Here is a 24,012-nt window from a genome sequence, read left to right on the forward strand (position 1 = left end):
TCACGGGTGGTTATGGGTAAATGTCGTCAGTCAATCCTCCCTCCATGAAAGCAACAGCAGACAATCATTTCACACCCTTTTCCCTGGATTGCCCGGGCAGACGCCATAGCACGGGAATCATGGAGCCCGTTCAGCCTTTTTTCACTGTCACCGTATGTGTACTGGATGCTGCTGACACATGCAGTACTGCAGTGCTACACAGCAGCATCCCCTTGCCTTTGCAAGTTAGCAAAGACGGTTACCAGTCATACTGTACCATCTGCTGCTGTCATGAGTTATCCTAGCCGGCCTCGGTGAGGTCAGTCGGGGCACCTGGACAAAAATGGGAATGACTCCCCAGGTCATTCTCTTCTTTAAGTTTTGTCTAATGGAGAGTCAGTCCTGCCTAGAATATCAGGCAAGCCTACTAAAGAACCAGAGTGGCAAACGGCCGCTCTGGGTCAGAGCCCCAGAGATCCTGCAGAAATGATGAGCTACATGCCATTCTAGGGGGTGCCCCTGCAACAACCCCACCTGTTGCTTCCCTCCTCCCCCACCCCTCCTGGGCTAGCGTGGCAGTTATCCCCCCATTTGTGTGATGAAGTAATAAAGAATGCAGGAATAAGAAACAACACTGACTTGATTGCCTCCGCAAGCAGAGATCAAAGAGGGGAGGGGAGGGCAGTTGGCTTACAGTGAAGTAGAGTGAACCACCATTCTGCATTTGCTCAGCCTATAGCTGAAAATGGGAATCTGTGACAAGCACTAGGATAGAAGCATAGGTAGGACTGAATCTCCATTTGTGTGTGGGCCTTTGGCTGACACTGGTAAAATGTCCCAGGATATGTATGTTGGGGGACAGTTCTAAATGGCAGCTTAATTTTTTTATTTGCAGCAAAACGTAGAGGCCTAAGTATCTGATTGTGAGCCCTGGTAGCAAGGAGTAGGCTGGGGTAGGTGCGACTGCGTGGTGCTGCTGACTGGGAGAGCAGCCTGAGGCAGAAGCCTCCAACTGCCACAATATTCCAGGCAGGACTGAAACTCCATTAGCCAAAACTTAAAGAAGAGAATGACCTGGAGTCATTCCCATTTTTGCCCAGGTGCCCCTGGCCGACCTCACTGAGGCCAGCCAGGAGCACTCACAGGATGATGATGATGGATATCAGTCCTACTGTACTGTCTGCTGTCTGCAAGATGAGGGGATGCTGCTGTGTAGCGCTGCAGCACCGCGTCTGCCAGCAGCATCCAGTAGACATACGGTGACACTGAAAAGGCGAGAAACGATTTTTTCCCCTTTGCTTTCGCGGGCGGGCTGACGACATATACCCTGAACCACCTGCGACAATGTTTTTGACCCTTCAGGCTTTGGGACCTCAGCCCAGAATTCAAATGGTTTTCGGAGAGTGTGGGAACTGTGGGACAGCTACAGCCGTCAGTTGCCCCTCCTTCCATGAGCATCCATTTGATTCTTTGGCTTTCTGGTACGCTTGTCTCAGCTCCTTAAGTTTCACGCAGCACTGTGTTGAGCCCCTGTTGTAACCTCTGTCCATCATGGCCTTGGAGATTTTTTCAAATGCTTTGGCATTTTGCCTTTTGCAACGGAGTTCTGATAGAACAGATTCATCTCCCCATACAGAGATCAGATTCAGTATCTCCCGTACGGTCCATGCTGGAGCTCTTTTTTGATTCTGGGAATGCATGGTCACCTGTGCTGATCAGCGCTCCATGCTGGGCAAACAGGATATGAAATTCAAAAGTTCACGGGGCTTTTCCTGTATGAGTTCAGATTGCTGTCCAGAGTGGTCACAATGGTGCACTGTGGGATAGCTCCTGGAGGCCAATACCGTCGAATTGCAGTCACACTAACCCTAATTTGAAATGGTAATACCGATTTCAGTGCTACTCCCCTCATCGGGGAGGAGTACAGATATCGATATTAAGAGTCCTTTATATCGAAGTAAAGGGCGTCATTGTGTGGACGGGTGCAGGGTTAATTTGGTTTAACGCTGCTAAATCCAAGATAAACTCTTACTGTAGACCAGGCCTGACTGACCCTCCGGACCATTCTACCCTGCATCAGCAGTGGCACATATGAGGCATTAACAGGAGTGGCAATGTCACAGAGTTGTGAGTGAGAAACTGCTCCTGCCTGGTTTTTCGTGTGATGGGGGTGGAGTTATTCTGCACTGTAAGACCACAGTGGCAAGTTTGTGACCTGGTTCCAGCCACTTTGCTCCCACTCACCTTCATCTGCTTCATCAGCTCAAACATCTGCTCAGGTGGCAGGCTGGCAACTGCCCTGCTGATAGACTCGGGGGCATCTTCAGGATTTATAGGGTCTCCATATGGTGACTCTATGATAGGGGCACCTGTGCCCAAGCCTGGCAGGGATAGAGAGGGGAAGACAAAGAGGAAAGGTTAAAAACACAAGCGTCCTGGGAACCCTAAGCTGCTGGTCTCAGTCTCATTTCACATCACAGGAATCACCAGCACAATTGCTGATGTTTTCTCGCACTGACCCCTTCAGCTGAAAGGCCAGTAACTCAAGGATGATGTACTCACAGCTGCATCTTCATGAGCAGGAGGGAGGGAAATGTACTTTTGAAACACAGATTCAAGAGCAACATTCTGCTGTTGGAGAGTATATGGGTCACTGACTAAAAGTCTGGGCTCTGAACATGCCTGGAATTCCTACTAAGTCAATTAGAAGTTGAGGGCTGCGCCATGGTTCACTAGAAAGATTGTTTCACACAGATCTGCAATACAGTCTCCTACGTGAGCTAGGACCCTGGATGTCACAATAATGTGGCTATTCTTCATACACCTCTTTGTCAAATGTGGAACTTCACTAATCACAAAAAGCAGGTATGGGTAGGGTTTGTCTGGTCACGGAAATTACAATCCCCCCCAAAACTTTCACTTGCTATCTTATCTGCAGCACATCAGCTATCTGTGAGCTTTTCATTGTCAACCTCATCCCGATTCGGGTGGAGTCTAGATTTTGTACCTTGGCTAGTAGATTTTTGTTACAGATTTGTAAGGTTGGTTTAGGCCAAACATTATGGTAGCATTAACCTCCTCAACCCAAAGTTCAGACTCACTCTTCAGTTCCTCCTTATTCTTCTCGCTGGCTGCATTGTCCACACGCAGTGCCCTCCCGCTGAACTCACGCCCATTCAGGTTCCGCATGGCGCTGAGCGCTGTCTCCTGGTCTTGGTACTCACAAAAGCCATATCCCTTTGGTTTGCCTGTCTCTCTGTCATACACCAACCTGGATGGCAGAGCCGAAAGAATCACAGGCATTAGATGCAGTACGGCACTCGGGGAAAGTATTACACAATACCACAGCATTTTCTGGACTGGTAACGCCATCCCCATACCCTCTGTTCAGTCCCCAACAGGATGAAGGACTACCTCATTCAAAGCTTGTATCTGCCAAGTATGCCTGAGACCCATCTGCTTGTGGCTGGAGTGCTGATGAGTGCAGAACTGGCTACAGCTGAGATCACCTGTCTGTTTATGGGAGATGCCAAAAAGTGAAACAGTTCTCACCTGAAACTGACAACAGGTCCGACCTCTGAGAAAATGTCCTTTAGCTGCTCTTCTGTGGCTTCATATGGGATATTCCCCACTATGGGAGAGGGGAGCAACATATCAGTACAGATATCGAGTATCAGGAAAAAACACAGCCATGAACATCTCTCCATGAGAAGACAGGAAAGAACAGAAATGAACCCAGGGATGGCAAAGCCCAGGGATGGCTGTGTGAACGTACACACACTGACAGGTTTCTGGCAATCTGCTGCAGGACTGCAGACTTTTGTGTATATACACCATTGCTCCTGATGCACCTGTTGGTGCAGTGTCCCATTGCTAGTACAGAATCCAGGCTGGGGCACATTTTAGGACTCTGGTAATGTGCCTCAATCCAAATACAGGTCAGAAGGGAATTACAGGAAAGTGGGTAGTTGTTTCTTAAAATAATGGGTCCCTATTATGGGCTGGATACCAGTACTTATGTTTCAGGATTTTGTGGACTATTCATAGACTCTAGGACTGGAAGGGACCTCGAGAGGTCATCGAGTCCAGTCCTCTGCCCTCACGGCAGGACCAAATACTGTCTAGACCATCCCTGATAGACATTTATCTAACCTACTCTTAAATATCTCCAGAGATGGAGATTCTACAATCTCCCTAGGCAATTTATTCCAGTGTTTAACTACCCTGACAGTTAGGAACTTTTTCCTAATGTCCAACCTAAATCTCCCTTGCTGCAGTTTAAGCCCATTGCTTCTTGTTCTATCATTAGAGGCTAAGGTGAACAAGTTTTCTCCCTCCTCCTGATGACACCCTTTTAGATACCTGAAAACTGCTATCATGTCCCCTCTCAGTCTTCTCTTTTCCAAACTAAACAAACCCAATTCTTTCAGCCTTCCTTCATAGGTCATGTTCTCAAGACCTTTAATCATTCTTGTTGCTCTTCTCTGGACCCTCTCCAATTTCTCCACATCTTTCTTGAAATGCGGTGCCCAGAACTGGAGCCACCAGGCTCTTCCCTCTTCCAAGCTTAATGAGCCGTCTATGGTCTCCAGAATGCCGCAGTTGCCTGCTTTCCTTTCAGTTGTGCTGCCCAACCCACTATGGAGCATAGAGTGTTCATGGGAGTAGGATTAGGAGCAGCCCAAGAGCTCCATGAGAGTGTACATAATCCAATGAGAGATAGCAGGCATTGGCTAGTACTACTGAAGTCCAGACAAGAAGAGTTGCCTGAAAAGGTTAGGAATCACCATCTGAGAAGATCTGAGAAGGAATCACCATCTGAGAAGATTATTTGTCAGATGAGTGGGTCATACACCAGGCCAGTGAATCACAAAAAAGTGGAGCAATACTGCTGCAAGTTCCTTCTTTCTCCCCATTTTTACTACCATGCTGGTATCAATCAGTGCAGGACACAGGTAAGTACAATACAGGGACTACAGTGAGCCTGGGACATCTTCCTAATCCTTTATTAGAGGGATGGCAGGTCTCATTTCATGCATTTTCTGCCACTCTTTTCCTATCTGTTTTAGTGAAAATATTGGTGGACTATTTAGTTTAATCAGGTTTGGTGGTTCCTTAACTCCATTTCCATTTGCCTGAGAAGTATGAAGGGCCCATGCGGAGGAAGGTAAAGGGTACAGTGCTATGATTTTCCACAGCACACCAAGGTGTTTCTGCATCCAGGGTCCAATCCAAAATCTACTGATGTCTATGGACTTTGGCCCAAGCCCTTAATCAGTGCAGAACAGTCAAAAACTGTGTGTATACTTTTTAACTCCACTCATCACATCAACGACCAAAGAACGTGAACATAGAAAGGCTTTGAGGAGAATGACATAGCGGATGCTCGAAGACAGCCTGCACTCCCCGTGAGTAGGAAAATTGGATTTCGGATAGGGGAGCAGATCACTGGTCCATCAGTTCCACTGTCATTGGCCAGTACTTGATGCTTCAGAGGAATGCAGCTCCTGAACCCTGTTATACACAGGCTGATTGCACATCACTTGGAGGGAGGGAAGGGGGAAATCCTACAGGTAGTTATCCCGTGACCTGAAGTATGTGTTGTGATTACTTCATCTCAGCCTGTATAACAACCAATATCTCTTACAATTATCCAGCCCCTTTTAAAGCCCCTCTGCAACGTGATCCCATGACACTCCGGAGCAGCAAATCCCAGAGGCTGACTACGTGTAGCATAAAGACATTTTCTTAGTTTGTTCCTAGATTACCTGCTATGATTTTGAGTGACCCATTCTTTTATAATGAGAAAGACAAAGGAGGTACTGCAATTTTCACTAACCCCTTCTAGTCACATCTAATTCTTCCTTGTCCTGATTAAATAATCATAGCTTTTAAAAACTTTCCATCTGCATAGGACACTTATACAATACCAATTAATCAACATCTTTGGTCCATACAAACTGGATACACTACACCAAATAAAAACATACCACAGTTTGATACAATACCCTTTTGTACCAACCCCACAACAGAGAGATGCTTATGATGCATCTCTGTGTAGGTGACATGCATAAGAACAGAGCTGTCTGGAAAATGCAAATTCCATCCCACAAAAAACTTAGAGTTTCCAAGTTTTTTTCATTCCAATTCAGAACAAAAAGTCAAAATCTTGAAGTTTTTCACAAGAACTGAAATTCCCCCAAAATGGTTTGGGAAACAATGAAACATTCCTACTGTCAATCTCCCCACCTAGCAGATGGGTTGGCTTCCCAGCTCCCTCCGATCACTGGCTGCCTGATGTGCCTAACTGGCAGGCTGCCAAGTTGCCTGGCTCTCAGGGAATCCCAAACTCCCTGCTAGGCACACAACTTGAGAACTGAATAAGGTGGCTAGCATTTTTCCCTGGAAAATTTTTACCAGCTGTACACAAGAGGTGTACAGCAGAAAAGAGCTTTCATACTGAAAGCAAAAAATGTTCATATCTATATATAGTACACCCCATAGACACTTTAGCATCTGTATGCACTTGCAACACTTTAGTCATCACTCGCTCAGGGTAAGTAAAGCATCTCTAGCTTTCTAAGTCCACTTTACAGTAAGGAACAGGTGAGTTTTAGTGCCTGAGCTGGTAGACTTTCATGTCTGTTTTGCAAGGCTGCACTGTGTGCACATGATGCCCAAGGCAATCGTCTCTTCTGTGCTGCTTCCCCTTACTGCAATAGTCCCCAGGGAAGGCTTTGGGGCAAGAAATCACATTGCTGTGGATATTATCTCTCTCCAGCCAGTATCTGGTGAGTGACGGATAGCACAAACATAGGTTTGAGAAGTGTTTTATTGAGAACTCATTCTGCTCAGAAACACGTATTATTTATTTCTGGGGGTCCATTTCTGACACCAGCATTACAACATCACAATGATCACTGCAACAAGCTGCTGTGATGTCACAAAGAGCGTGTGGGCCTCTGTGGAAGGCTGTGGGGAAGGGGCGGAGAAGAGGATCTCTACACCCAGTAGAGTAGGGGGCTAGGCTACTCTGTGGGCCTCTGTCGAGGGAAAGCGCTACGGGGAGTCTCTGTTCCAGAGCAGTGGGTCTAACCTGGGGTGGGAGGGCACCTGGCAGAGGGAGACTCCGGGGGCGATTCCGTGCTCTGGGGAGTGGAGAGGGGGGAGCCGGGATGGGGGCGGGACTCGGGCGCAGAGGAGGCGGGGGGGAGGTCCCAGGAGCCGGTAGGGGGTCCCGGGCGCTGCCCCCCAAGTGACACAGCTGGGTGAGGGAGTATTGGGGTCTCTGTCCCGGGGGCGGGAGGGTCTCGCTCCCCGGCTCCTGCTCACCGAACACGGAGCGCAGCGAGCGATCCACCGCGGGGTCCCGCACCGCCAGCCCCGCCATCCTTCACCCACCGCCGGTGCAGCGCTTCCAGTCTCCCCGCTTCCGGCACCCCCGTGCTCCGGCTGGAAACACGCACGGCCACTTCCGTTCCGCTCGAGCCCCGCCAAGGCTCCGGGGCGCTTCCGGGGAGGGAGCAGAGCCTAGCAGCGTTGGCAGGAGCGAGCTCTGGCGCCGTAAGCAGGCGACAGGCCCACACGAAAGATGGCGGCGGCAGGCGCCGAACGGCATTAACGACTCGGTTCCGGTGAGAAACAGTAACCCCGCGCGTCTAGTTCCGCGCATGTCTGTGCCTCGGAGTCTCCTTCGCGGAGCAGCGAGCCGCGTCCAGCCCAGAGCCAAGGGCTGGGGCAGCCAAGCAGTGAGGGGGCGGGGGGCGCGTGGCAGTGGGGAAGGAGGTGGGAGGCAGGGGGCATGTAGCAGTGGGGTAAGGAGGTGGGAGGCAGAGGCATGTGGCCATGAGGTAAGAAGGTGGGAGCCTGGGGCTGGTGGCAGTGGGCAGGGTAGGAGATTGTGCGGGGGCAGATGCATAGGATGTTGTACGGTGGTTGGAGCAGAGGGTGATGAATTCACTGTGATTTGTAAGTAAATGGTGTGGCTGCTCCTGCTTAATCCTGCTGGCACTGCCTCTCTCAGTGCTCTCTAGGGAGGCAGGAAATGTGCCTCTAGGGTTGCCACTTCTGGGATTCTGCAGATTGTCCCGTTTGCAACAGAGTGGCTAGTCACTGGTCTGCAAAGCACTTCCAGGGCCAGGAAGCATCTTCACCTTGCCCTTCAAGCACACTCACAGAGGTGGCAGCCTCACTGCCCACACATCCATCAAAGTGCAGCCCAATTATCACATGGGCTGTGAAATCTAGAACAAGAGGTGCTGTAGTGCTAGCAGGGAGCATTTCTCTCTGCCACCTCCCCTTTTCCAAAGGGAGACTTCTGGGCATATCTGGCATAGGTCATGTTAATAAAGCTGCACTCACAGCACTGATTGGGTTGATGGTGTATAGTGTTCTTCTGTGACGTAGCTTTGAGGTGCACATCTAGAGCATGCAGTGCTATGTAGGGCTTTGATAATGGGGATATGGAGACTTCTGCCTCCACAAAGGTAAAAATCCAGCCCAAGTCAATAGTAATCAAAAGTCACCGTGATCTGATTGCTGTTTGGTGGCCTGTGTGAAATGAGTTTGTTGCTCTTGATCTCTCTCTTAGTATATGTGTCCACATCACAATCAGTCCTGTTGTTGGCATCCTTAGCAGAGAGATCAGGGCTACAGGTTGCAGCAGTTTGCATCTTCAATGACACTTTTGGGGAGAAGTTTTTGGGTGCTGAGAGACATTCAGGCTGCAGCTCCCTGGAATTGCCAAACATGTGTTGAGTAGCTTCGCTTACTGTCAAGCCAGACAACTGGGTGGTGATGTTTTCTTCTCTTCTAGGTTCTGACAAGATGGATGCAAAGGATTTGAATTCTGGTCCTATCTCTGTACTTATTACTGAGTCACAGTTTGCCCAGCTGTTCAGGTACAGTATGGAGATGCAGATGGAGGGAGAAAGCTGAAAGACATTGTTGTAGCTGTATTGAGCTGATCACATTGTCATTAACATGGCAAAATAGAGCAAAAAAACCTATCCTGTAGATCTGGGCTCCCTTGAGTGGGAGCAGAACTCGTAGTTCCAGACTAGTACATTACTAGTAGTAATAATCTGCTTGTATCAACACACAGCCCCAGCTTCAGAGCATTAGGGGCTGCAGTGGAATTCTCACTTTCATAAGTGATGGACCATTTGGTGGATCTCAGCCCAGTCCTTAATGGGCATTGATCCACTTCCCAAAATTAGCACATACTGGTAATTGGAATGATTGCCAATACCCATTCATAGGAAGGCCAGGGTGATGAGAGTTCAGAAATGAGATACAGAGCTTGCACAGCCAGCACTTGCCAGTACTATGCTTGGATCAAGTCAGCACTGTCATCTCAAAGCCTTTACAAATGTGGGTGGGTATCATCCCCATTTTACAGAGGGGACACTGAGGCACCCAGGGATGCAGTGACTTGCCTGAGGTCACGCAGTGAGTCATTCACAGAGTTGGGAATAGGTTCAGCTCTCCTGACACTAGACCAGTGCAGTTTGTTACTCCAGGAGATGATGATCTCATCAGACCAGGACTGAACAATGTATATAGAGCATTGCTTTGCTCAGGCTTACATGAGTAGATTGCAGAAAGCCTAGAGTGTATAATGACAGATGAATAAATACCTGAATACATCATTGGACTTGCAGGGAGTATTTGGAGAGAGAGAGGGTTCTGGATGTCCGCCATCGTGTGCAAAAGCTGCTGGATGGCACAGTGGCATTGCCTGTGCTGGGAGAGAAACTCACGGAGCAGCAGCTGCAGGAGCTGCGGGAGAGCCTGCCCCCTGAGAAGACATGCACACTGACGTGGGTTCAGGTCAGCAAAGCACTGGCTTCCTCAGTAGAATCGGGGTAGGATTTACCATACCAAGCTCTTGGTCTCCATATCCTGTCTCTGCAAATTGCTGTGTCCCCATGGGTCATTGGCATGCCAACCCCTCCCATAGTGTACCTTAGCCTTTTGTACAATACATCACTTGAAGACAGTGAATTCTTTTCTGACCCCTTCTGCCATCAGCTTAAGGGGAATATGACTAAAATTCCCTGGGACTATCTTAGCCTTGCCTGGCACGGACAGGAAGCTCCTGGAAGCTAGGTAGAAGAGAAGGCAAGTTTCACTTTGTAGTCTGATTCAGTTCCTATGTATTTTATTTAGGGTCCAATCCTGCCAGCTGCTGAACGTGCTCCATTCCTGTGGAAGATAGTGAGAGATGAGGCTGTTCAGCAGCTTGCAGGAAGCACCTGGGACCTCAGGATCAGGTTCCTTTTTCCCGTGAGGTTTGGAACATGTGCTGGGATTGTCTGAGTTCAACAATGACAGGGCTGCATGAGGTCAGGCAGTTCTACTCCTTCCTAGCAAGGTTTGATTGAATTCCTAAGTCTCAATTGAGGGGCTCCTTGGCAGGGACCTTGTGGGTCACTGATAGAGCAGAGACTTTCACTCTAGTGCCGTGGGAGATGGGATTGCAGGGGCAGTAATATTCCATTTTAGCTGCTCTTCCATGCCTGTCTGCACAGGGCTTACTACATGCTTCCTCCACAGCTGGCTGGGAAAATGCCCAGCACCAAAAGGAATAAATTCCTGCCACATTAAACAAGCAGACAAACCTCCCTGCTTTAAAAGGAGGAGCTTGTGCCCTCCTTGCAGGGTCCCCAGGCCCATCACAGTCTCCAGGAGCTGCCAGTGCGATGGGTAACTCGTTGCCTTTATTTAGAGAGCAGTGGCTGCTCCAGCTTGAGGGACATTATCTAGATATGGTGGATGTGGCCCATGGGTCCTGAAGCCCCTTCAGTCTGTTGCAGGTTAGTGTAGCCAGTGTGATTGAAGAATCACACCCAGCGAGCTGGACTTTCCAGTCTCTGGGGGAGGTAAAGGGAAATGACCCGGTACAGCAGCTGTGGGAGGGAGATTCCCCCACAAACATATCCTGTCACAGCACAGAGAGGGAGAGAGCCTATCTCAGCATCAGTGTTTTTCTTTGTGTTTCTTTCCCAGAACCCCATTCCCTCGAAGGCAGCACGAGACCAGTCACCTGCCCGGAAGCTGTGCAGGGAGCTGCAGCATTTAGTGTCAGCCTCTGGGGGCAGGTGGTCAGATGAGCTGGAGGACGATCTCCCTCGTTCCTGGCAGCGGCACGGAGACCTCATCCTGCTGAGCGAGGACAGCTTCAGGGCTGCATTGTGGAAGGAGTTGGGTAAGAGGGATCTGTCACTCTGTCTTCCAAGATGCACCGAACCAACCTTCTCTAAGCACCTGCTTGGGCCTCTCTTCCAGGACCAGAGCTCTGGGAAACAGTTGCTTCTGCTCTGGACGCCCGACGCATAGCCAAACAAGGGCGAATATCGCCGGATGGAGTACGATCCCCGACAGTGACCCTGTTGCTGGGGCAGGATGGCTGGGTGGAGCATGTGGACAATGGAATCAGGTAGAAGGGGGGGATGGGGCATGGGTGGAAGAAGCAGGAAGGGGCTGTCGAGCCAAGATGCCCCTGAGAAGGGGTTCCTGGCCAGCCCCATGTTGGCGGCTCTCACTGGGCCTATGGTGTTTTCCCAGATATACATTCGATGTGACCAGGTGCATGTTCTCTCCTGGAAACATCACAGAGAAGCTGCGGGTGGCGTCGCTGCCATGTGCTGGGGAAGTGCTAGTGGATCTCTATGCAGGTAACTGTCTTTGGGGCGATGGGAAAGGGCTGGCTTCCTCCTCTGAGTTTTGGGAATAACGCTACACTCTGTCCATTCTGGAGTTTGCTGGGGCTCTGAGAGCAGAGCCTATAGGCTGTGGATTACTGCTCCCCATCCTCCTGTCTGGAACCAGCCCCAGATAAAATACACTGCCCTGTTGATCACAAGAATTCAGTTCATCCCATTGTTCATTATTTGCTCAGCATCCTCAGTATCCAGTGGCATCCTCTACCCCATGCTTGCCAAAGTATCTGTCCAGTAGCCAGTGCTGTGTGCTTAACAGCAGCTTCAGCCCCTGGAACCTTCTCCCTCTCCCCCTAAGCTCTGCCCACAGCCTCAATCCACTTCATCTCTGCTGTTGAGAATGAGGCCTTAACCCTGAGCCTGAGCATTTTGTTCCTACACGGTGGGTGTCTCTGGACTGTGCTGTCAGCAGCATCTGTCTCCTGTGCCCTCAGGGATTGGCTATTTCACGCTACCGTACCTGATTCACGCCGGTGCTGCCTTTGTCCATGCCTGTGAGTGGAACCCCCATGCTTTGGAGGCCCTGAGAAAGAACCTGGAGCTGAATGGCGTGCAGGATCGGTGTCAGATCCACCAAGGGGATAACAGGCAGGTGAGCAGAGAGCTACCCTTCCACAGCTGAGGGGCCGCAATGGAGTCTTAGGGAAACGAATTCCAAGGGTACAGCCCACGCTGCTGAGACCCCCTAAGGGGGGTGACGTGCCTCTGAATTTTAACCTTGGCTCTAGATGTCACAGGAATTTCTTTCCCAGGAAACTGCTCTTCTCCCCCCATCCCTCTCCTCTTTCTGATGTGGCAAAGCTTCTTCCCCATGGTACAAGGGATGGGAACAAAGGTCCAAAAAGTCTGTGTTGGGAAGGCAGACTCTGTTATGTTTGCAAACTGTAGGAGACAGGGACCTGGTGCACTGAGGTGTGGTCAGACAGACTCGGCAGTTCTAGAGCGCAGACATGAAAAGGATCTAATAGGTCCCATCTCCTGGAGGGCTTGGGGTGTGTGTTCCAGGGCGATGTCCAGTGCCCCAAGCAGTGGAGCTGCACACCCTTCCCTTAGAAAACTGTAGATCTGACTCCTGTCTGGCTAGCCAGCAGGCCCAGCTCATCCTATTGCTTTCAGAGACATCCCCATGTGCCATCCTAAATAACTCTCACATATTAAACACTTGCCCCTGGTTATCAGACCCCGCTACATCCTTACTAATTGTTCTGGCCAAGCTGTTTGTATCTGACTGAGCAAAGTCAGGCCCGACACTCAACTTCATTATTATTATTATTTGTGTTACCTTAGTGGCTAGCAGCCCTAGCCAAGGACTGGGGCCCCCACGTGGTAACTGCTGCACAAACACAGATGGTCCCTGAAACAGAGCCTTCAATCCATCTTGATGGCCTTTCTCTGTCTGACCGTAACACAATAACTTTTGAATGCTGCAGCCAAGCAGTTCAAATTTCAGGGAATGTTCTTGGCCTCAGTGTAATTGTCTGTAGATCAAAGAGCCATCTAATGGCAGCCAGTATCCTCAGATCACCTCTGCAGCCTCCCAATACAGTTCAAAATGTGTCAGAATGACACAACAAAATGAGAATGGTGGGGAGAAGGAAGGCACCAAGTCCCTAGCATGCGGAGAATGGGAGACCCGGGAATGGGGGAGAAGGAGGGCCTGGGGGGTACACTGAGACCCCTGACTTGGGGGAGGAGGTGGGGATGGGTTGCAGGGAGTCCCTGAAATAGAGAGGAATAGGAAGATGGCACACAGGGAGCTTGTTGAGGGAAATGGAGGGATGCAAGGAGCATGTGCTATGAGCTTGGCCTACAATGATGCGTGCAACCTGCTAGTTAATTTTGAGGTGGGATGGGGGGGCTTTGAGGAGGTACAAGAGCAGTGGTTGGGCTTCATGGTTCTGGTGAAAACTTTATATATTACTCCCTACTCAGAGCAAGAGTATGCAAGCAATGCCCACTTACATCCACCCTCTTCCTATGGTAGATGGCAAGAGACAGCTGTGGCAACCTTTATATACTGTTATATTCCCCTGAGGGAAAGAGATCCTCTCTATGCCTTGCTTGGTGTATTTTCCTCACCCTGACATGGGGCCCTCTGTGGCGTATGTCCTTTCACCATCCCATCCACCTCTTCCTCACCTCCCCCTGTCGTTTCCAGCTGGAGCTTCGAGACGTGGCCAACAGGGTGAATCTGGGGCTGCTCCCCAGCTCAGAGGAAGGCTGGCCTATCGCCTGCCAGCTTTTGCGGAAGGGCACAGGGGGCATTCTCCACATCCACCAGAACGTGGAGTCCTTCCCAGGAAAGGCTCATTTGCATAGTGGCCACTTGGAGGAGCAGCAGCTGCAGCAATGTCCAGAACAAGCTGTATCCAACAGGCAGGAGGACAAAATGGGCCACAGGAGCCCAAAAGATGCTGACATCATGGATTCTGGGAGGGAGACCCAGGCGGCTGCGACCAGGGCCAAGTGGCAGAGGTGGGCAGAGACCACGGGAATTCGTATCAGGGTTCTGCTTCAGCAGCTACATGGGAAGCCTTGGAGGACAAACATTCTGCACATTGAGCCAGTGAAATCGTACGCACCCCATGTGTATCACATAGTCTTGGATCTGGAGTGCCGCCCCCTCTCTTAGTACACAAGGAGAGTGGACTGCACCCTTGGGATCCCCAGAAATGTCACCTTCTCTGCTAGCAAACATGCTGAGGGAGCTCAGGGCCCAAGCCTGAGAAGTGCACAAAGCCTACACAGAGTTGAGTGCTCCTAGCTGGCACCTTGTGAACTGGTTCAGTCTGACACTGGTCTTGCCTTCTGCGCTCCTGGGGCCCCTCTTCTCTCCAGACTGGTATGCAACAGCTTGACCTGACCATCATGGTGTTCCCTGCAGCTGCTCTCTGTGATCTTCACTCTATTTCCATTTCTTGTAACCAGGTTAAACATTTGTTGTTAGTTTTATCTGCATGGGTCATTTTTCCCAGCGGGCTGGCAGAGTTCTTCAGCACTCAGCTTCAAACTCTGTTTTCACCACTAATGCCAGCAAGAGACCTGGGCATGTGAACTTAGCAGAATGTCTGAGTTCAGATTCACCAGTTGAGCCAGAGAGCATCTCAGTCCTGACAGAGGCTGCCACTAGTGCCAGGCTGTGGGTAAATTGTGTCTCTGTGACCACTAGGACCTAGGCTGAGACTCACCAGACTTACTGCCCTTGTGATCTAATCAGAAAACGCTGAGCGCTTTGCTCGTGGTATTCATTTGTTGTGGGCATGTAAAGATATCCAGGATGTAGTGCAGTCCCTATGAGCTGACCATGCTCCCTCTACTGCTGTCCTGATCTATTCCTAATTACTGCACTACAAACCTAATCTTGCAGAGAGCCCCCGTACAGGCAGAACCCCACTGATGTAAGTGGGGCTCAGTGTGGAGCCAGTTGCGGGATCGGGCCCTATGTACTTTATCATAACAGATACCAACTTTCATGTTTCTTAGCATCTAAGGAGGCTTGTTCATTCTCTTGTTCCAAGCCTAGAGCTGAAGTTGCTATGATGTTTGCCCACAAGTTTCAGGAAGCCTGGGCATGTGGCTTCTCTGCTGCTACTTGGGATTTTTGGCCTGTCTCTGTTTAAAATAGTGAGAAATGAACGAATGTAGTCCTGCTGAAAGGTACCAAACTGAGATCCCTGGAGACCAAAGCTTCTCCCCACAGAACGGATGCAGAGTCAGTGCAAGATTTCCCCACCCAGCAGTTCTGCCTCACTCCTGCCCTGGATGGAACATAGGAACTGCCAAGCTGGGTCACGCCAGTGGTGTGTCTCCAACAGTGGCCAGTGCAAGCTGCTTTGGAGGAGGGTGCAAGAAACCCTGCAGAAAGCAGTTATGAAATATCCTGCCCACAATAATAATTTCTTCCTAATCTCTGTTTGTTAGAGGCTGGTTTGTGCCCTGAAGCGGGAGGGCTTAAATCCCTTCCAAACCTCTGCATTATTTGTAACCCTCACCATTCTAACTTGTGATGCCAGTCCTTGCTGAGATCAGTGAGATATTGTGGCAGTGAGTTCCACAGGTGAATTATGTACTGTGTGGAAAAAATATTCCCTTTTATCAATTTTTAATTCACCACCTTTTGCTTTCGTTTAGTGTCCCCTTGTTCGTCTGCAGCAAGAGAGGGTGAAGAAAAGCTCCTGACCTGCCTTCTCAATACCATTCCTTGCCACCTCCTCGCTAGTGATTAATGCTAAGAGGGTAGCTGCCCATTTAATCCTGGGCCTCAATTTAGAAACTGCCAAATAAGAAGCCATTTGGGATGTTGGGCTTTTCAAAGGGGCCACCTGTTCCTTAGGAACTGAAGTGGAACCACCACATTGATTTGACATAACCTACTGCTCAGCAGCCATGCAATGGCAATGACTTCCAGTTGCTACTGACCTAGGCTGCAGTCAGGCCTGTGACAAGAGGTGAAAGGCTCTGGATTAGGGCTGTCGATTAATCGCAGTTAACTCACACGATTAACTTAAAAAAGAGTACTTGCATTTAATCGCAGGTTTAATCGCACTGTTAAACAATAGAATACCAATTGAAATTTATTAAATATTTTGGATGTTTTTCTACATTCATATATATTGTATTCTGTGTTATAACTGAAATCAAAGCATGTATTTTTTATTACAAATATTTGGACTGTAAAAATGATAAAGGAAATAGTATTTTTCAATTCACCTCATACAAGTTCTGTAGTGCAATCTCCTTGTAGTGAAAGTGCAATTTACAGATGTAGATTTTTTTTTTTTGGTTACATAACTGCGCTCAAAAACAAAACAATGTAAAACTTCAGAGCCTACTAGTCCACTCAGTCCTACTCTTTGTTCAGCCAGTCGCTCAGACAAACAAGTTTGTTTACATTTACAAGAGATAATGCTGCCCTCTTCTTATTTATAATGTCACCAGAATGTGAGAACAGGCATTTGCATGGCATTTTTGTAGCCGGCATTGCAAGGTATTTATGTGCCAGATTATGCTAAACGTTTGTATGCCCCTTCATGCTTTGGCCACCATTTCAGAAGACATGCTGATGACGCTCGTAAAAAAAAAAATCATGCGTTAAACTAAATTTGTGACTGAACTCCTGGGTAGAGAATTGTATGTCTCCTGCTCTGTTTTACGTGCATTCTGCCATATATTTCATGTTATAGCAATCTCTGATGATGATCCAGCAGATGTTGTTCATTTTAAGAACACTTTCACTGCAGATTTTACAAAATGCAAAGAAGGTACCAATGTGAGATTTCGAAAAATAGCTACAGCAGTCGACCCAAGGTTTAAGAATCTGAAGTGCCTTCTAAAATCTGAGAGGAACAGGGTGTGGAGAATGCTTTCAGAAGTCTTAAAAGAGCAACACTCCGATGCAGAAACTACAGAACTTGAACCACCAAAAAAGAAAATCAACCTTCTGCTGGTGACATCTGACTCAGATAATGAAAATGAACATGCGTCGGTCTGCTCTGCTTTGGATTGTTATTGAGCAGAACCCGTCATCAGCATGGAAGGCATGTCCCCGGGAATGGTGGTTGAAGCATGAAGGGACATACGAATATCTAGCTCATCTGGCATGTAAATATCTTGCGACACTGGCTACAACAGTGCCATGTGAATGCCTGTTCTCACTTTCAGGTGACATTGTAAACAAGAAGGGGGCAGCATTTTCTCCCGTAAATGTAACCAAACTTGTGTGTCTGAGCGACTGGTTGAATAAGAAGTAGGACTGAGTGGTTTTTTCCTTTCCCAGTTTATCTGAGTTAGCTGCCCAAATCAAAGATGGTCGCTGTATGCGCTGAGCCCTGGCACAGGGGAAGAGTGGCAGCGAGAATTAGCTACCCTAGCTGTTCCAGATCAGCTCTGTGTTTTCCTCCAAACGTCTCTTGCTATTCCTTCACGGAGTTCTTATGTGCGAAGGGGCTGCTCCTCTACACCTCGGGATCCTAGTGGCCAGGCACATAGTTTTGGGAAGGGGAGCCCAGTGGTGTCACACAAGCTGATGTGTCCGCATAGGTGGTGGACAGTCAGGAGTGAAAAAAAAAATTACCACCATGCCCTTGAGATGAGCAAGACAGTTGCTGCCCTTCTTTGTTAGGTAGTTACTAGTTGGTACCCATAGAAAATGCATGGAATTGAGAGATCACACGTTGCTCCCTATTCTCATTTGCTCCTCTTCTCTTGCCCACTACTTATTTGTGACTGGCAGTGTACCAAGGGGTAAAAGTTGGCCTTCGAGCAGGAAACGAGCAGTTGGTTGGTGTATTTAGCTTTGAATTCTGATTGCAGACCTGAAGTTGTACTGTACACCTGCATATCCCTGGTCACGAGAACTGTGCCATCCAAATGGCAGAGCCTTTCATTTCGAGTATATGCAGAGAAACAAGGGAAATGATGAAACAGGTCACTGATATGCAGCTTTTTCAATAACACAAGATTCTCCCACAGTGAACAATCCATGAACAACCCCTGCTGGACAGGGGAAGTGGCTGAAACGTGTACAACTGCAGGAACTAGTTAGAGCGTAGAGCTTTAAATTCACATGGGCCAAATAATCCAGCCCAACAGCTCACACCCAGTTTGCCTGTCTGTGAGTTGCTGCCTAGGAGATAGCATAATAGCTGCTGCAATCTCCTCCTCTGTGTGTACACATAATGCTGATACGGCAGTGATCTGGGTTGCCCAGGTGTTACATACACACACACCCAACAACCACTGCCAGCCTCCAGAGCTTCTCACTGTCCTCTGAAATCTCTCTCTCTCTAAAAGTAACTGTAGTAGTTATTCATGCTTTTGAGTGAGGGGCTGATAGCACTGACTACACCAATTACAATATGGAAGACAGATGGGTGTGATGTCTGCTGCACAATGCATCTGAATTCTGGTCTTAGAGCATCCCTCTAACCACAGTCTTGGGCCCCAAATAGTTCTGCTAACACAGCTTGATCCTGAGATGCAGCAGTGCATGTAATGGTAAACTACTGCCAGCGCAAATTCAGTTTTGGCCTACAGCACTTTGGGCTATTTCTGTCTTGGGAATGTACCTTGTCCCTCTGTTCTTCCTGTCTTAGGTCCTCAGAACTCTCCCCCAGGCCTGCTGTGCTGTCCCTGCAACTCCAGCTCATGTCCCAGTCACACTACCCTGACTGTACATCTGTGCTAGGGTGACCATACAGCCCTGAGATCTGGCTGAGGGAGAAAGAGAGAGTATGGAAAGAAGTCTCTTGTAGTGCTTTTAACTCTCGCTCATTCCAGGTACAGCATTGCCTTTATGTGCTTCCCTCTGCCTCTGAAATCTTTGCCCTGAAGGACAATAGCAGAGAGGCTGAGAACTCCCAAGAGGGTGGTTTTATGTGCACACCTAGGGCTCTCCTTTATAACACAGAGATAGAGCAGAGTGTAAATGACAGTGACTCATGTGTATTCTATGATCCACCTCCCCACAGCACAGGATGTCATTGAATCTAAAGCAGTGCCTTAGAGTAGTAATTGAATTCATTTTAGGGAGCAGCAGAGTGGGCCAGTCAAGGTGAGGGAAGGAATTTACCCAGGTGATGCTGGCATGGTTTTTGAAGGTTCAGCCAAGAAGTTCTGCATGTTCCTGTCATTTCCCTCTGCAGAGGGAGAGCTTTGCGAACTAGTCAGACCCCACCCAGATTAATTCCTACTGCAGCAGTTTCTGTGTATGCTCTCTGGGTGGAGCTGGCTTCCCCAGCTCTCATGCTGCAGGAGCCTTCACGCAAATAAACCACAAGCTCTACTGCAGCAAAACACACTTTGGTAACCAGAGTGACCTGAACCAAACCTTTGGGTCTAACTGCCCCCACACTGGGGAGAAGGAGATGACCTGAATAGGATCTGTAGCTGAGTTTCACACCAGGTCCCTGTTTCTGTAATGGGCTGAACCAACATCTTGGACCCAAACAACCCTGATTATTGAGGATTCCAAAAGCCAGAAATGAATTGTGCTGCTCAGGTCCTTTTCCAGTGTAAAACAACCTCCACATCCAGCATGCAGGGCCCTTCTAGAAACCAATCCTGGGAATCCAGAATAAAGCACTTATGGGGCATCTTCAAGTAGTTAAGAGACAGGGGAAGGGGCCCAGTCTGCTCTGCATGTTCAGGAAACGCTGGTGAGACCGATGCAAATGTGTTCAGACAGGAGGGGATGGAGTCTCCTTGCCCTTTTCATTTCCACGCTTTTATGGCAGCCTCTGAAGAGCCTTCTCATGACCATCTGAGCACTGGGAAGCAACACAAACAATTAGGATTTTATTCTTCTCCTAAATAAAGAAAAGCAGTGATTGGTTCTTCCAAGACTGTCTGCTGTGGTCCTATAGCCTGAATTACTTTAGCCAGTAGAATGGCTTGTAATCATAGCAAGCAAGATTAGTGACCACCACCTGTCAAAACTATATCAAGGAGTTGTACTATATCCTTAATATATCTCACCTGTTATAATCAGAGCCTCAGCTTGCTTTATATCCTGTGCTCAAAATAAGCCTCTGTGGCTAAGGCACTGTGACATGTCTGCATAAGGACATGCCACTCAGAAGAATTTGAAATAGAAGAATAGATTCCATGTGTCCTTGGGTTGAAAAGCAACCTGCAAATGCAGATGATCGAAGAGGTGTTTAACCTGGCTAGAGTATAGGAGGCAAAAGTCTTTAATGCTTTGATGAGGCATTCAGTGTGCTGAGATACATTAAGGACATAATACAACTCCTGGATATGATCTCAGCATGCTTCCAAAAAATACACTTACCCCAGAATGACCAATGGGCACGGATAAAATAAAACCTGAAATTGACTGGAGGGTAAAATTAGATCTTATTGAGCAAATACAGATGCCAGCTGACTGGGTTAACAGTGTGGACACTAGAATCAAAACGAACAAGGATTTGTATATTTCCCTTCCTTTGTGCTGGGCAGAAGTATAAGGAAGTCTTAATGTGAGCATTGGCTTAATATCATGTTTTGTGTTTCTTCCCTACATCCTAGGGACTGATTCTGGTAGGGTTTGTCTTCTGTTTCTTTTCCCCTTGTGTTGCTTGGTGTTTTGATCTTTATTTATTGGCTGTGACACTTTGTTGTTAAATTTTACTAATAAAAGAAGCAGCAGCAGAATTCATTAGCAGTGCAGTGCAGTGGCTGAGAGCCGGTTTCATCTCAGCACATCTCAACTTGCACCATGTGAAAAACACAGAATCTGCAGCCAAGAGCTAACCTGCATACTGATTGCTAATTCATTTTCACATGCAAATATTATCTGGCTCACACAGGGCTGCTCCTCTGAGCTGGACCAAATCCAGGAGTTCTGCCCTTCCCCTCCCATAGATTTTAGGGTCAGAAGGGATCAGTATGATCATGTAGTCTGACCTGTACAGAGAATTTCAGCGAGTAATTCCTCCATCTAGCTAAATAACTTGTAGTGCAAGTAGAGCAGATCTTTTAAACAGAGAATCTACCATGTCCTTTGGGTAAACTGTTCCAATGGCTAATTATCCCGTGTTAAAAATATCTGCCTTGTTTCTAACATCAATATTCAGCCATTAGATCTTGTTATTCCTTTGTCTGCTACATTAAACACCCATGTAGTATTGTCTGTCTTCTTCCTCTGTGAGTACAGTACTTCTAAGACCATGATCAAATAACCTCTCAACCTTCTCTTTGATAAACCACATAAAATGAGCTTCTTAAGTCTCTCATTGAAAGGATGCAAAGTCCTGTGGCACCTTATAGATTAACAGATGTATTGGAGCATGAGCTTTCCTGGGTGAATACCCTCTTCATCGGATGCATTGAAAGGATGGTTTTCCAGATCATGTATTGTTCTTGTAGCTCTTTTCTAGACCTTTTCAAATTTTTCAACATCCTTTTCAAAGGGTGGTGATCAGACCTGAATACAGTATCATCTCCCTACTCCTACTTGATAATCCCCCATTCAGGGATTGCATTAGCCCTCTTCCCCATCACATCACTTGGGAAGCTTTGGTTCTCTGCCATGATCGCTAAGTCCTTTAGTGTTCCCTTTTCACACTGCACATTTACAAGCACTAGCCAAGGGGATGCAGAGCAGAATTCAGGTGTGTTAGATTGCAGGACTAGAATTGCAGGGGGTGCTGGTTTATGCAGGCACACGCTTGTGTATGTAGGTGTCAGCACTGGACTATCTGGGCTGCTGCATGTCAGAAGTAAGATGTGCCAGCAGAGCTGTGTGTAGGCCCAGGACTGCAACTGCAGTTATGCTGTGAGAGCAGGATTCAAGTGCATTGTCAGAGGCATGCAGCTTGCCTGGTCACCCACGTATCCTGTGTACTGTAACTGGCTGTAGTGACTGCTCTCAGCCCCTGATTTCATGAGCACTGGAAAGTTGCCTATGATTTTTCAAAGAGGGAGAGAGTGAAACATTTCAGAGAGGACAGTGCGAAGCTTGATGGCTCGGCAGTGATGTCGCGTGTGATGTGGGGGTGGCACAGAGAGAAACGAGGCCAGTGTGGGATTGAGTAGGGCAGCCATTGTGCTGACTCTCAGGCAGCAGTCCCCAGATAAAGGAGCAGGCAGCTGTCTACAGGGTGTGACCTGTTAGGCTGCAGTGGTTGGGCCCACACAGATTTAATACTCTGAATACTAGAAATGTCTCCTGGGTTAAACTTCTGCTTGTTTCAGCCACTTACTGTGTCTTGTTTAGATTGGGCATAAGCTTTCGTGGATAAAAAAATCCACTTCTTCAGATGCCCAAATAAATCTGTTAGTCTTTAAGGTGCCACCGGACTCCTCCTTGTTTTTGTGGATACAGACTAACACAGCTACTCCCAATACTCGTTTAGGTTGCACACTGCTGTGCACTAACCTGAACTTCCTTTACGGAATAAACTGCATGTCCTTTCCTAAAAGGAAAATTCCTACATTTTCAAGATAGGCCATTCCTAAATCAGAACTAGAATAGTGTAGTAAATGTATTGGGTCAGCATACTACCCTTTCATCTCCAGGATTAGAATTCACTGTGCAGGTCACCAGTGCATTGAGTTTGATGTTCTCAGACTAGGATGGTGGAAGCATTTGCTCACTTCACAATACTGAAAAATGTATCACTGCTAGCAGTATTGGCTTGTGTTTGTTATATTGGATTACCCAGCTGTGGCTCGAGGTGGGAGCACACTGCAGATCAGGATCAAGATAGACTGAGAGAGCTGTGGACGGGCCCCAGGACTGGATTAACAGTGTGATTGAAGATCAGCAGGGAGGTGCATTGGTATTGCTGTGTGTGTGTCAGAACTGACACCTGGCTGGCCTGATTTATGTCTGGCTCCAGACAAGTCCTGCCTGTCAAGCTCCTTCAACATCACAAAGCCCTACAGCTCATCAGATCCAACCTCATGCAAGGCTGTTCAGGCAGCTGCGTCACAGCAGGATGAGGCTTCAGGGGAACTGGTGTGAGAGGGAAGTTCTGCAGTGTCACCTTAGCAAACATTTACTGAGCATCCATGTTAGGGCCTGCTCCTGAGAAGTGCTGGGTACCGCCAAATTCTAGCAGATGCAAGTGCACCACACCTCTCAGAATTGGGCCCTCAGCATAGTCTTTTTCATTACTGCTAGGATGAGGGAACATCCTGACAGGGGCTCAACAATCAAGTCTTTCTCTGTGTGACTGAGTTAGTTTCAGGTTGTGTAGTGTGTTAATGTGGCAGCTCTTCACCTCCGGAGACGGGGATCCAGCTCTGACTCAGGGCAGACCATGAAGAAAAATTAGTTCCATGGTTCCTTGCATGTGCTTAGAAACATTTGTCCATATTGCAAAACTCACCATACACAAGCCTGGGCAATGCCAGAGTGGGGTTCCTGTTGTCCAGTGGCCTGTCACCAACACTGGCCATCACCAGCTTCTTCAGGGCAAGGTGCAAGAAGCCCCAAAGTGGACAATTCTGGAATAGCCTTCCCAGAAGGGAAATTTCTCACCAACAAACTGAGTTGTTGGCTTATGCCTTCAGAAATAAGAGTTTATATCCCTTAACGTAGTTAATCCTTTCATCTCATTGGATACTCTCCTTTTCCACATCCATATCTAGTCCTTTTTTTAACCCTGCTAAGCTCTTTACTATCTTGTAGCAGTGAGTTCCACAGATTATTATGCATCATGTAAAAATGTATTTCCTTTCATCAGTTTTAAATTTATTGCTTTTCAGTTTTATTGACTGCCCCCTTGTTCTTGCACTGGGGAGTATAGGGCACCTGAATGGTCTCCTCACCAAGTAAAGCTATGCCGAGTTGATGCCTGATGCCAAG

At 48.1% G+C, this 24,012-nt stretch overlaps 2 protein-coding genes across 9 annotated transcripts in view; one reads left to right on the forward strand and one right to left on the reverse strand.

The window, feature by feature from the left end:
- Positions 1–7,598, reverse strand: part of CSTF2 (cleavage stimulation factor subunit 2) — a 20,980-nt gene extending 13,382 nt beyond the window's left edge. For 3 of the 5 annotated variants that reach the window (XM_075068731.1, XM_032772128.1, XM_032772125.1), the window contains exons 1-4: positions 7,381–7,598; positions 3,532–3,610; positions 3,081–3,250; positions 2,224–2,360 (exon numbers count right to left, since the gene is read on the reverse strand). In XM_075068731.1, coding sequence (XP_074924832.1) covers positions 2,224–2,360; positions 3,081–3,250; positions 3,532–3,610; positions 7,381–7,597 — 603 coding nt within the window. In that variant the 5' untranslated portion in view covers position 7,598. Of the gene's footprint in view, positions 1–2,223; positions 2,361–3,080; positions 3,251–3,531; positions 3,611–7,311 lie in introns of all 5 variants that reach the window. The other 2 variants (XM_032772129.2, XM_032772130.2) reach the window with 2 other exon arrangements.
- TYW2 (tRNA wybutosine-synthesizing protein 2) lies at positions 7,548–17,134 on the forward strand. Of its 4 annotated transcripts, none has more exons than XM_075068733.1 (8): positions 7,548–7,613; positions 8,795–8,879; positions 9,642–9,810; positions 10,990–11,188; positions 11,269–11,419; positions 11,548–11,657; positions 12,137–12,294; positions 13,861–16,411. In XM_075068733.1, the coding sequence occupies exons 2-8, from the start codon at positions 8,806–8,808 to the stop codon at positions 14,332–14,334; spliced, it is 1,335 nt and encodes a 444-aa protein (XP_074924834.1). In that variant the 5' UTR covers positions 7,548–7,613; positions 8,795–8,805; the 3' UTR covers positions 14,335–16,411. The 4 variants fall into 4 exon arrangements, with proteins under 4 accessions (XP_074924834.1, XP_074924833.1, XP_074924835.1 ...); XM_075068732.1 differs by lacking the exon at positions 7,548–7,613 and adding an exon at positions 7,651–7,727 and having other exon boundaries at positions 13,861–17,134; XM_075068734.1 differs by lacking the exon at positions 7,548–7,613 and adding an exon at positions 7,825–7,947.
- Positions 17,135–24,012: the final 6,878 nt, after the last annotated feature.

This window comes from Chelonoidis abingdonii, chromosome 8, assembly GCF_003597395.2.
Source record: "Chelonoidis abingdonii isolate Lonesome George chromosome 8, CheloAbing_2.0, whole genome shotgun sequence".
Lineage (NCBI taxonomy): Eukaryota > Metazoa > Chordata > Testudines > Testudinidae > Chelonoidis > Chelonoidis abingdonii.

Bases quoted from the DNA above. Each gene is read 5' to 3' on its own strand.
- TYW2 (XM_032772135.2), top strand. From the start codon at position 8,776: ATGTTTTCTTCTCTTCTAGGTTCTGACAAGATGGATGCAAAGGATTTG. The intron at 9,811-10,989 runs GTCAGCAAAGCA...TTTCTTTCCCAG, and splicing joins GCACACTGACGTGGGTTCAG to AACCCCATTCCCTCGAAGGC. The intron at 11,189-11,268 runs GTAAGAGGGATC...CCTCTCTTCCAG, and splicing joins TGCATTGTGGAAGGAGTTGG to GACCAGAGCTCTGGGAAACA.